At 40.8% G+C, this 13,509-nt stretch overlaps 1 protein-coding gene across 1 annotated transcript; it reads left to right on the top strand.

The window, feature by feature from the left end:
- Positions 1 to 11,313: 11,313 nt before the first annotated feature.
- Positions 11,314 to 12,760, top strand: LOC139381814 (transcription factor LBX1-like). Its single transcript, XM_071125591.1, has 2 exons — positions 11,314 to 11,629; positions 12,276 to 12,760. Exons 1-2 carry the CDS (start codon positions 11,314 to 11,316, stop codon positions 12,758 to 12,760), a joined length of 801 nt encoding a protein of 266 aa, XP_070981692.1.
- Positions 12,761 to 13,509: the final 749 nt, after the last annotated feature.

Here is a 13,509-nt window from a genome sequence, read left to right as displayed (position 1 = left end):
ACATTTAAAGTGTTAGAGAGAAGATTACTTTATTCTTACCCGTATCTGTGTCATACATTATGCAGTTTTTCATATTTGTAAGGGTGCTGAGGCACACACACACATTCTATAATACTGAACTCTGCTGTGGTAAAATAAGGCAACCATTACAAAACAACTTATCAGGGCAAAATTTGAATTGGGACACTTACCGATCATACGCCATGGTGAAACCACTTTGATGGGCTTCAACTCCGGCACCACAGTCTTCACCCTCTCAAACTTCTGGCAGGCTAGACAGGGTACTGACCTTTAAGCACAAAGTGACAAATTGAAACATTGTGTGCTCTCTGATATGACATTCATTGAAATCATAATAATTTCAGATATAATAGAATGTGATTGATAACCAAAAGGTTATTTCACTTGCCCAGCTGTCCACCTCCTTGACAATTCCCCATCAGAAGAAGCATAGGTTGATTTTGGCAATCACGTGCTTCACTCCGAAATGGCCAGCATGCATCTCGGTCAGCAAGGCCTCCTTCTCCTCCTTAGTGATAATCACCCTCCTGTGTGGCTGGCCATCCTTCGACTGTATGTACATATGATTGCCTAACAAGTTGGAAGAGAAGAGTTGCTGAAATTCTGAAGTCTAAGTACATTTGCACTGCTGTATTTCTCTCTCTGTTTCTCTCTCTGTCTGTCTTCCACTCTCTTCCCACCTCTCTCCCTCTCTCACTTTCATCCTTTCTTTCTCACTCCCTCCCCCCCACCCCCCTCTTAGTCTGTCTAGCGAAGACACCTAGTTAAGGGCATTTGGAATTACCATAATTGCTTACACATATCCATTTGATTGATCAGGATTAATTTATAGCTAGATAGCTCAATATGACAGATATATAACTATATCAGTGGAGGCTGCTGAGGGGAGGACGGCTCATAATAATGGCTGGAATGGAGTCATTGGAATGGTATCAAGCACATGGAAACCACGTGTTTGATAGTATTCCATTTACTCCATTCCAGACATTATTATGAGCCATCCTCCCTTCAGCAGCCTCCACTGAACTATATGTATAGCTAGAAACATGTAGATGACCAACTAACGTTAGCTAGATGGAAAATGGTTGTTGAAAAATGGTCGTACGTAGCTAAATCCATCCAGCTATCTAATAGAAGTTAACTGCTTAAACGTTACCCTGAATTGTGAATTTTTCTGAATGTTGCGCCTCTTGCCGAGATCAGTGGTGCCTTCATAGTACTTCGCCTGGTTGGACAGATAAAATAAATTATCCTCGAGCGATGCCATTAAGGTGCAAGCTATATACAAAAAAAAAGCTACAATAACAGTTACAGTAGCTAGCTAGCTAACGTTAGCTAAATAAAACTGTCTGGCAGCCAGCTACTGTAGCTGGCCAGCTTACAAGGAAGGCTGAGGTAAATAAGTACAGTAGTGATCAACGTAAATCTAAAAACAGCTTAAATTATTTATTCCTATTTAATATTATGTTCTTATATAAAGACAAATATATTGTAATTATTCACCTACCTCCTCATGCCTTTTGCAAACAATGTATATAGACTCTTTTTTGTATTTTTTCTACTGTGTTATTGACTTGTTTATTGTTTACTCCATGTGTAACTTTGTGTTGTTGTCTGTTCACACTGCTATGCTTTATCTTGGCCAGGTCGCAGTTGTAAATGAGAACTTGTTCTCAAGTAGCCTACCTGGTTAAATAAAGGTGAAATTAAAAAAAATATGGTAAACAAATAGTGTTCTCTTTCCAGTCTTTTCAGTCCTCTGAAGAAGCAGGTAGTCAGCAGGTTGTCACCGTCAAAAATACACTTTTTGGCTGTGGGACACTATTTGGCATGACAGGCTCCCTTCAGGTCAGGGCCCATGGGCCGGTATTTCGGCCATGATTAGTACAAATTTAGGTAGTTGACTTGAATAATTTAACAATCTAAAACATGTTTTAATGACATGGGATAACTGAGTGACTGTCAGTGAGTAACACAGGCAGTAACAAAATGAAAACTGCTGATGCAAAATAAATTTTTGAAATTACACCTTGTGTATTTACTATTCTAACTCTCAACAGGAAATTGAGACCCCAACTGAGTTGCAAAAATATACACTACAGTTCAAAAGTTTGGAGTCACTTAGAAATGTCCTTGTTTTAGAAAGAAAAGCCAATTTTTTTGTCCATTAAAATAACATAAAATTGATCAGAAATACAGTGTAGACGTTGTTAATGTTGTAAATGACTATTGTAGCTGGAAACGGATTTTTTTTAATGGAATATCTAAATATGCATACAGAGGCCCATTATCAGCAACCATCACTCCTGTGTTCCAATGGCACGTTGTGTTAGCTAATCCAAGTTTATCATTTTAAAAGGCTAATTGATCATTAGAAAACCCTTTTTCAATTATTTTAGCACAGCTAAAAGTGTTGTTCTGATTAATGAAGCAATAAAACGGCCCTTCTTCAGACTAGTTGAGTATCTGGAGCATCAGCATTCGTGGGTTTAATTACAGGCTCAAAATGGCCCAAAACAAAGAACTTTCTTCTGATACTTGTCAGTATATTCTTGTTCTGAGAAATGAAGGCTATTCCATGTGAGAAATTGCCAAGAAAATGAAGATCTTGTACAACAGTGTGTTCTACTCCTTTCAAAGAACAGTGCAAACTGGCTCTAACCAGAATAGAAAGAGGACTGGGAGGCCCCGGGGCACAACTGAGCAAGAGGAAAAGTACATTAGATTGTCTAGTTTGAGAAACAGACGCCTCACAAGTCCTCAACTGGCAGCTTCGTTAAATAGTACCTGCAAAACACCAGTCTCAACGTCAACAGTGAAGAGGCGACTCCGGGATGCTGGCCTTCTAGGCAGAGTTGCAAAGAAAAAGCCATATCTCAGACTGGCCAATAAAAATAAAAGATTAAGATGGGAAAAAGAACACAGACACTGGACAGAGGAAGATTGGGAAAAAGTGTTATTGACAGATAAATCTAAGTTTAAAATGTGTTCGGATCACAAAGAAGATCATTCGTGAGACGCAGAATAAATGAAAAGATGCTGGAGGAGTGCTTGACGCCATCTGTCAAGCATGATGGAGGCAATGTAATGGTCTGAGGGTGCATTGGTGGTCATAAAGTGGGAGATTTGTACAGGGTAAAAGGGATCTTGAAGAAGGAAGGCTATCACTCCATTTTGCAACTCCATGCCATACCCTGTGGACGGAGTATAATTGGGGCCAATTTCCGCCTACAACAGGACAATGACCCAAAGCACAGCTCCAAACTATGCAATAACTATTTAGGGAAGAAGCAGTCAGCTGGTATTCTGTCTATAATGGCGTGGCCAGCACAGTCACCGGATCTCAACTCTATTGAGCTGTTGTGGGAGCAGCTTGACCGTATGGTACGTAAGAAGTGCCCATCAAGCCACTCCAATTTGTGGGAGGTGCTTCAGGAAGTATGGGGTGAAATCTCTTCAGATTACCTCAACAAATTGTGAACTAGAATGCCAAAGGTCTGCAAGGCTGTAATTACTGAAAATTGACAATTCTTTGACAAAAGCAAAGTTTGAAGTTATTTCAATTAAAAATCATAATTTATAACCTTGTCAACGTCTTGACGATATTTCCTATTCATTTTGCAACTCATTTCATGTATCTTTTCATGGAAAATAAGGACATTTCAAAGTGATTCCAAATTTTTGAACAGTAGTGCATATATATATATATACAGTGGGGCAAAAAAGTATTTAGTCAGCCACCAATTGTGCAAGTTCTCCCACTTAAAAAGATGAGAGAGGCCTGTAATTTTCATCATAGGTACACTTCAACTATGACAGACAAAATGAGAGAAAAAAATCCAGAAAATCACACAATTTATTTGCAAATTATGGTGGAAAATAAGTATTTGGTCAATAACAAAAGTGTATCTCAATACTTTGTTATTTACCCTTTGTTGGCAATGACAGAGGTCAAACGTTTTCTGTAAGTCTTCACAAGGTTTTCACACACTGTTGCTGGTATTTTGGCCCATTCCTCCATGCAGATCTCCTCTAGAGCAGTGATGTTTTGGGGCTGTTGCTGGGCAACATGAACTTTCAACTCCCTCCAAATATTTTCTATGGGGTTGAGATCTGGAGACTGGCTAAGTGTAACAGGTGTGAAATAGCTAGCTAGTTAGCGGTGGTGCGCGCTAAATAGCGTTTCAATCGGTGACGTCACTTGCTCTGGGACCTTGAAGTAGTGTTTCCCCTTGCTCTGCAAGGGCTGCGGCTTTTGTGGAGCGATGGCTAACGATGCTTTGTGGGTGACTGTTGTTGATGTGTGCAGAGGGTCCCTGGTTCGCGCCCGGGTATGGGCGAGGGGACGGTCTAAAGTTATACTGTTACATAGGCCACTCCAGGACCTTGAAATGCTTCTTACGAAGCCACTCCTTCGTTGCCCGGGCAGTGTGTTTGGGATCATTGGCATGCTGAAAGACCCAGTCATGTTTCATCTTCAATGCCCTTGCTGATGGAAGGAGGTTTTCACTCAAAATCTCACGATACATGGCCCCATTCATTCTTTCCTTTACACGGATCAGTTGTCCTGGTCCCTTTGCAGAAAAACAGCCCCAAAGCATGATGTTTCCACCCCCATGCTGCACAGTAGGTATGGTGTTCTTTGGATGCAACTCAGCATTCTTTGTCCTCCAAACACGACGAGTTGAGTTTTTACCAAAAAGTTATATTTTGGTTTCATCTGACCATATGACATTCTCCCAATCTTCTTCTGGATCATCCAAATGCTCTCTAGCAAACTTCAGACGGGCCTGGACATGTTCTGGCTTAAGCAGGGGGACACGTCTGGCACTGCAGGATTTGAGTCCCTGGCGGCGTAGTGTGTTACTGATGGTAGGCTTTGTTACTTTGGTCCCAGCTCTCTGCAGGTCATTCACTAGGTCCCCCCGTGTGGTTCTGGGATTTTTGCTCACCGTTCTTGTGATCATTTTGACCCCACGGGGTGAGATCTTGCGTGGAGCCCCAGATCAAGGGAGATTATCAGTGTTCTTGTATGTCTTCCATTTCCTAATAATTGCTCCCACAGTTGATTTCTTCAAACCAATCTGCTTACCTATTGCAGATTCAGTCTTCCCAGCCTGGTGCAGGTCTACAATTTTGTTTCTGGTGTCCTTTGACAGCTCTTTGGTCTTGGCCATAGTGGAGTTTGGAGTGTGACTGTTTGAGGTTGTGGACAGGTGTCTTTTATACTGATAACAAGTTCAAACAGGTGCCATTAATACAGGTAACGAGTGGAGGACAGAGGAGCCTCTTAAAGAAGAAGTTACAGGTCTGTGAGAACCAGGAATCTTGCTTGTTTGTAGGTGACCAAATACATATTTTCCACCACAATTTGCAAATAAATTCATTAAAAATCCCACAATGTGATTTTCTGGAGAAAAAAAATCTCATTTTGTCTGTCATAGTTTAAATGTAATTATGATGAAAATTACAGGCCTCTCTCATCTTTTTAAGTGGGAGAACTTGCACAATTGGTGGCTGACTAAATACTTTTTTGCCCCACTGTATGTAGAAATGTCCTTAGAAATGTCCTACATGTCCTACATGTTTTCATACAGACAATATATTATATTGTATAGGCCTATATACAGTGCCAGTGTTATTCCCGTCGATGGAAGGATCAGACCCAGGGGCAGCGTGGTAGGCGTACATTTTAATTTATTAAATGAACACCGAAAAAACAACAAATGCAAAACTAAACGTAACGTCTAGTAGGGCTAAACAGCACAGTACCAAAAACAAGATCCCACAAACTACAGGTGGAAAAAGGCTGCCTAAGTATGATCCCCAATCAGAGACAACGATAGACAGCTGCCTCTGATTGGGAACCATACCCGGCCAACAAAGAAATAGAAAACATAGATTGCCCACCCTAGTCACACCCTGACCTAACCAAATAGAGAATTTAAAGGATCTCTAAGGTTAGGGCGTGACAGCCAGTCAAAGGTTTGGACACACCTATTTTTTTTACCTTTATTTAACCAGGTAAGTCAGTTAAGAACAAATTCTTATTTTCAATGACGGCCTAGGAACAGTGGGTTAACTGCCTGTTCAGGGGCAGAATGACAGATTTGTACCTTGTCGGTTTGAACTTACAACCTTCCGGTTACTAGTCCAACACTCTAACCACTAGGCTACCCTGCCGCCTAACAAGGCTTTTTCTTATTTCTACTTTTTTCGACATTGTAGAATAATAATGAAGACATCAAAACTATGAAATAACACAGGTGGATTCATGTAGTAACCAAAAAGTGTTAAACCAATCACAATATATTTTAGATTCTTCGAAGTAGCCACCCTTTGCCTTGATGTCAGCTTTGCAACCAGCTTTATGAGGAATGCTTTTCCAAGTCTTGAAAGACAACATATGTTGAGCACTTGTTAGCTGCTTTTCCTTCACTCTGCGGTCCAACTCATCCCAAACCATTTGAATTGAGTTGAGGTCGGGTGATTGTGGAGGCCAGGTCATCTGATGCAGCACATCATCACTCTCCTTGGTCAAATATCCTTACACAGCCAAGAGTTGTCTTTTGGGTCATTGTACTGTTGAAAAACAAATGATAGTGCCACTAATCGCAAATCAGATGGGATGGCGTATCGCTGCAAAATGCTGTGGTAGCCATGCTGGTTGTGTACCTTGAATTCTAAATAAATCACTGACAGTCTCAACAGCAAAGCATCCCCACACCATCACACCTCCTCCATGCTTGACGTTTGGAACCACACATGCGGAGATCATCCATTGACTTACTCTGCGTCTCACAAAGATACAGCAGTTGGAAGCTAAAATCTCAAATTTGGACTCATCAGACCAAAGTACAGATTTCCACCAGTCTAATGTCCATTGCTCGTGTTTCTTGGCCTAAGCAAGTCTCTTCTTCTTATTGGTGAACTTTAGTAGTGTTTTTTTGCAGCAATTCGACCATGAAGGCCTGATTCACGTAGTCTCCTCTGAACAGTTGATGTTGAGATGTGTCTGTTACTTGAACTCCGTGAAGCATTTATTTTTGGGCGGCAATCTGAGGTGCAGTTAACTCTAACGAACTTATCCTCTGCAGCAGAGGTAACTCTGGGTCTTCCTTTCCTGTGGCGGTCCTCATGAGAGCCTGTTTCATCATAGTTCTTGAAATTTTCCAGATTGACTGACCTTTATGTCTTAAAGTAATGATGGACTGTCGTTTATCTTTGCTTATTTGAGCTGTTCTTGCCATGATATGGACTTGGTCTTTTACAAAATTGGGCTATCTTCTGTATACCACCCCTATCTTGTCAAAACACAACTGATTGGCTCAAACACATTAAGGAGGAAATAAATTCCACAAATTAACTTTTTACAAGGCACACCTGTTAAATGAAATGCATTCCAGGTGACTATCTAATGAAGCTGGTTGAGAGAATGCCAAGAGTGTGCAAAGCTGTCATCAAGACAAAGGTTGGCTACTTTGAAGAATCTCAAATATAAAATATATTTTGATTTGTTTAACACTTTTTTGGTTTCTACATGATTCCATATGTGCTTTTCATAGTTTTGATGTCTTCACTATTATTATACAATGTAGAAAATAGTAAACGTAAAGAAAAACCCTTCAATGAGTAGGTGTGTTCAAACTTTTGACTTGCACTGTATATATTTTTTTCAAATTCTAATAATTTTTTCTAATGTATTTGTAGCTCCTATGTAGCTGTGGTCCTGCATGTACTCTGTGTTTAATAGCAAAGTGCCACTTCCTACATCGTCAGTGACAATTTGCTTCTTGAATGTCCAATATCTTGAAAACTTGACTGCTCCGATATGCAAACTGTATCAACAGTGAACTGAAAATACCAAAACATTTTTATTTTAATAGGTACTTACAATAGCCATTTTAGAAATGTTACCTTTCCCAACGTATTACGTTGAACATGAGCTTTTTATGACAGAATGTTAAAATTAGGTTAAATAACGTTGTTGTTTTTAAAAATCAAGTTTCACTACTCAAATGCACCTAATGTCCGACTGTAAAAACAGGCTGTTCACTCTGCTTCTGTCCGGCAAACCGTACTAGAGCACCCGCTCTCTCACCAACAAGGTCCGAGACAGCTTCTACCCCAGCCCGTAAGACTGCTAAATAGTTAATTATCTGCATTGTACCGTATCTTGCACTAACTGACTCTATATACACACTTCCTCACACACACTACGCCGACACTCTCACACAAACCCCCACACATCCACATACACATACACATACACATACACACACACACTTTCACACTCATATGCTTCTGCCACTCTGTTCTTTATTCTTACTCTTATTATGATCTATCCTGATGCCAGTCACTTTACCCTGCCTTTATGTGGACTAAATATCTACCTCAAATACCTCGCACCCCTGCACCCCTGCACCTTGAACTGGTACTAGTACTCCCTGTATATAGCTCCATTCTTGTGTATTTTATTCCTCTTGTGTTAATATTTAAATGTTGTATTATTGTTTTTGTTTTTTTACTTTGCAACGTTGGGAAAGGCTCATAAGCAAGCATTTCACATAAAAATCTACACACGTTGTATTTGGCGCATGTGACAAATATAACTGTATTTTATTTTATTTTATAAAATGACAATGCTCATAATTTCGTATGAACAACGAGTATTTTCTTAATAGTCAATTATGTATTTATTTAATTGGATTATTCAAGCCTATGTTTGGCCGTGGTAGGCCTGTAGATCCCTAAATTCTCTTTTCCCTAAATTATCTTCTCTGAGTGACTTTTAGAAAAAAAAGCCAATCAAAGACCAAAGGCCTGAGTAGAAATTTCTCCTGATGACGAAATCAAGACCTACGTGAAAATGTGAGTGCTTCTACATTTCTGAGAGGGTATCCATCACATTCATCCGCGCGGATGTGGGCGCAATGATTGAGTATGGAAAGGGCACGCGCGCGGGTGAGAGGGGAACCCTGAAAAGATCCAACATGGCCCGTGTAATCAAATCTCACGCGTGGGTAAATGACAAAATAAAACAGACACAAAACACTTCCAAACCCAGCAAATAAAGTGACTTGGGTAATACAGTCATTATTCTCAACTATTCATTGTAAACTTTGACTGCAGACACCCTTGTCAATCAATATTTACCATGGCCTACATTCTAAATCTTAAAGTGTGATAGGGCCTACAAGCTTCAGCACTATTGTCACGTGCAGAAAAGATAGTTGATGGACAGAAATCTGTGCGAGAAAGCAATCAGCCTCTGAAATGTCACGCGCTTGAGTCCAGTAAATTGCCCGAGGGCGTCAAGGATTGGACATGAAACAACTGACTGTTGGTGGCTGAAAATATTTAATCCGTTCTGACCATACTATTGGACAATTCACTCATACAAAGTGTAATATACAGTACATCGCACGAATACACATTTCACTGTTTGTTTTTATCATGCATGGTTAATAGGCTATAATCTACTGTTTTGGCTGTTGCATTTAATCACAGTAAAAAAAAAACATGGCCCGCTGCGTTAATTGTGATAGGTGGAGGTACATGACGTCTAGCCTATACTTACAGTAGGCAAATATGTATATTTTAATGAATGCGCTCAACGTTTCTTTCCAAATATGCTTTCAACAATAATGTGACGTTTTTATTGCCTTTTTTGAACATGTTGCAGTGTTAACCATGATTTTAACACTATACCGATGGTTTTAATGCGTTATTATTATGCTAATTAATGCATACCATAAAGCCGGCGCTTTTATCCAAAGCGACTTTTCATGCGTGCAGGCTATTTATGGGGGGCCCGAGGAATCGAACTCACCACAACCCTGGCGTTGCAAGCACCATGCCCTACCAACTGAGCCAAATAGGACTATTGAATTCCTATTATTAGCAAGGCTATATTTCAGAATTCACAAATCGGACAAATGATATAATAATATAACAAATAGTCTAGGCCTATATTATTATTATTACTATTATCATTATTAATAATGATAATCATAGTAGTAGTAGTAGAATAGACAGTGGTAGTAGTAGTAGTAGGAGGAGTAGTAGTATTAGTAGACCTATAACTTGTAACTTATTCACATAGTCCCCCCCCGTCCCCCCCCCCCCCAAAAAAAAACATGTTTTACCTTTATTTAACTAGGCAAGTCAGTTATTTACAATGACGGCCTACAATAACCTAGCAGGCCTATAACAAACTCCTCAGGCACACTCTTTAGGCTAGCCTTACAATTATTTAATTAAGCCTAGTATAAATGTGAAATCATACTGGATGGTGAACCTGACACTATTTTTCCAAATAGTATAGGCCTACTGCAAATACTTTACCTATGAGACAGATCCATATTTGTACATCATGACAGCAAGGCAGTGAGGAGGTGAAATATTTTCCCCCGCGCGCTATGGAGGCTAGCCCTTTGCGCCTGAGTTATAGCGCAGAGGATATTGCACGGCTAAAGGGGGTGATGATGTCTCTCTGCCCGGAAGTATTATCAGCCTGATATACTGCACTCACGTGCACGCACGAACGCAAAGGCAGGCTGCTGCACACGTTTACGCACAGCCATAGCCATTGCACATGTCGACTTCCTATATCGAAAATTAGGCAACAAGTACACACTTTTTTTTATCTCGATAGGTTACCTTACATATCATAACTGCAAACAAATTATCCTGCATTTTACTAAAGTTAATTCAATCTGAACCATATTGAGCCTAGGCCAATATTTTTTTCATGCGTCCACTATGTGGGAGCCAAATAAGCTAGCCTACCAAAAAATATTACACACAATTTTTTTTTATTTAATTGCTGACTTAAACGAAAGTCTGGGAGCATTAAGTATTCAAATTCGACTCCTCCCCCGGCCATGCCCTCTAATTACCGCTGCTCAGCTCGTGCTAAATCCTGCACGGGACCATATATACCCAAAGAGTGAGAGGGAGAGAAAGTGAGAGGGAGAGAAAGTGAGCGGGAGAACGAGTGGGGGAGAAAGAGATCAATTGTTAGTCGTGGCCAATTGCGACTGTTTTGTTGGGCATCACTGTCCACGGGATGGTTTCATGTTGTGGCTCGTGCGTCACCCCGGAACCGTGGAAAGGAGAAGTGGGAATGTAACTGGACTCAAAGTCTCCCTACCCTGCGGCAAAGCGACCAAGATGCGGTTGCAGAAGCACCTGTGATCGGATTTCCCACAACTTTTAATTTAGGCATAATTATTTTGAAGTATAACCAGAGCATAAACAACTCTCCGAAGTGTCACCTGATAAGCTACTATGACCTCCAAAGAGCCCACGGTTATGCAGGACCGGAGACGCAGTGCGCTGAACCAGCTCCCGCCGCCGGCCAACTCCAGCAAGCCCCTGACGCCGTTCAGTATAGAGGACATCCTGAACAAGCCATCGGTGAAGAGAAGTTACTCCAGCTGCGGGACGGCGCACATGCTCACCTGCAGCGAGAAGCTGTCCTCTTCGGGTCACAGTCTGTGCAGCCGTGCCTTTTTCACCCAAACCTCCCCACTCTGCGCTCTGGAGGAGCTAGCCAGCAAAACCTTCAAAGGCCTCGAAGTCAGTGTTCTTCAAGCGGCAGAGGGTACGTCTGAACAGTCACATCTTTGTTTATCATATGCAGTTATTAGGTACAGACTGTGTAGCCTAGGGTGATTCAGCTTAAGGTCTACAAATGCAACTGACGAAATAGATCATGTAAGGTGTGTGTGTGCTTGCAGTGGGTCTGTGCACAGACATATTTCTTTCAGAATTTGACAATTTAATTAAAGCACGATGCATGTTTTTGCATAACGAGCCATGCCAAAACGCTTACAACTGTGAAGGAATTTGAAAATACATATGTGTATCGAATTGGTTATTTTTATGTGAACAAAAATATATTAGAGCTGAATAGTTCCACCATGTAAACACGAATATTAAGCGTATGCAAAATACTAATCCACATAATATTCATAACTAATGCAATATTTAGTTTAAGATTATTGTCAGTAGACCTATTGTATCACTTTATTGTCGTCTGTTATTAATTAGCCTATACGTAGCCTAGCCTATTGGCGATATTGTTGTTGTTATTGTTGGTGGTGGTGGTTTTAGATGAGACATACATACACAGGCCTGTTATTAGTCTAGCGGTTATTTCTGTAAGATTTCTTGGAGCGACATTATGCCTGGTGATTCACCAAATGCCTATAGGCTAATATTCTTATTCTCTAAATATCATTTCACAGGGCGAGACGGCACGACACTATTCGGTTCGCGGAATAACCCCAAAAAGCGCCGGAAGTCTCGCACGGCCTTCACCAACCACCAGATCTACGAGTTGGAGAAGCGATTCTTGTACCAGAAGTACCTGAGTCCAGCTGACCGTGACCAGATAGCACAGCAGCTCGGCCTCACCAATGCACAGGTCATCACCTGGTTCCAAAACCGGCGCGCTAAACTCAAACGCGACCTGGAGGAGATGAAGGCGGACGTGGAGTCGGCCAAAGCCGTGGGCACAGTGTCTTTCGAGAAAATGGCCAAACTAGCCGAGCTGGAGAAATGCGCAGCTAACGGCGCGCTGGGCCCTAACAGAGCCGAGTCACCTTCGCTATTGAACCATGAGCATGACACATCTAACAAACTATTATTGTCCTCGCCTTCATCGCCATATACAGACCATGCTAGCAGTAAGGGCTGCTCCGACGATGAGGAGATTGACGTGGATGACTGAGGATTTTACCTTTGTATCTATCTCCCTCTTACCACGACGAAAGTTTGAAGTGCCATTAATGCACCACATGTACTCATGAGGCTTTTATGAAGAACACTCAGCATCGCATGGACTGTGTCGTCTGCAACGACAGACGCGGGCAGCTGTTGTATTCATCCATTCATTTAACCAACGTGGAATAGTTTAAAGAAAAGCAATATGTACACTTAACCTATCCACAAATGATCTGTCCACACACACACACACACACACACACACACACACACACACACAGTCTTACCATTACGGGCTAATAACACTAGCTAGTAACTCAACCCATGAATTATTTGAATGCATGTTTTATTTTAAACGACTGTAATGGTTTGAATATTATAGGGACATTCATATTGAAATACACAAAACATACTGTATGTTAGGCTGTGTGTGTGTGTTATAACTAGGCCTACATATGTCAAACGTTTGATAACGATGGGAATACATTTTCTAAAATAATAATCAAAGATAAATCATATTTCACCTGGTTGCTTGCAATATCAGTCACATTTTAATATATTTATAATGGTTTGTATACCTGTAAGTGCCTTTTAATGCCAGAACATAATTTACAACCTAATGTAGGCATATGAAGTGTAATGTATTCCAAAATAAAACGTTTCGTTTCTCACTATTCCCATTCATTTTATTGAAGAACAGGCCTAAATAGCATGAAATGCTTTTGGGACCATTGTTAGTTTAATTCCAGCTCTTAT

The sequence above is a fragment of the Oncorhynchus clarkii genome, chromosome 23, assembly GCF_045791955.1.
Source record: "Oncorhynchus clarkii lewisi isolate Uvic-CL-2024 chromosome 23, UVic_Ocla_1.0, whole genome shotgun sequence".
Taxonomy (NCBI): Eukaryota; Metazoa; Chordata; class Actinopteri; order Salmoniformes; family Salmonidae; genus Oncorhynchus; species Oncorhynchus clarkii.
Note: the sequence above shows the minus strand (reverse complement) of the source record. Positions and strands in the feature narration are given on the sequence as shown.

Coding starts and splice junctions, on each gene's coding strand:
- LOC139381814 (XM_071125591.1), top strand. CDS start 11,314: ATGACCTCCAAAGAGCCCACGGTTATGCAGGACCGGAGACGCAGTGCG. Junction 11,630..12,275: donor TGTTCTTCAAGCGGCAGAGG/GTACGTCTGAAC, acceptor ATCATTTCACAG/GGCGAGACGGCACGACACTA.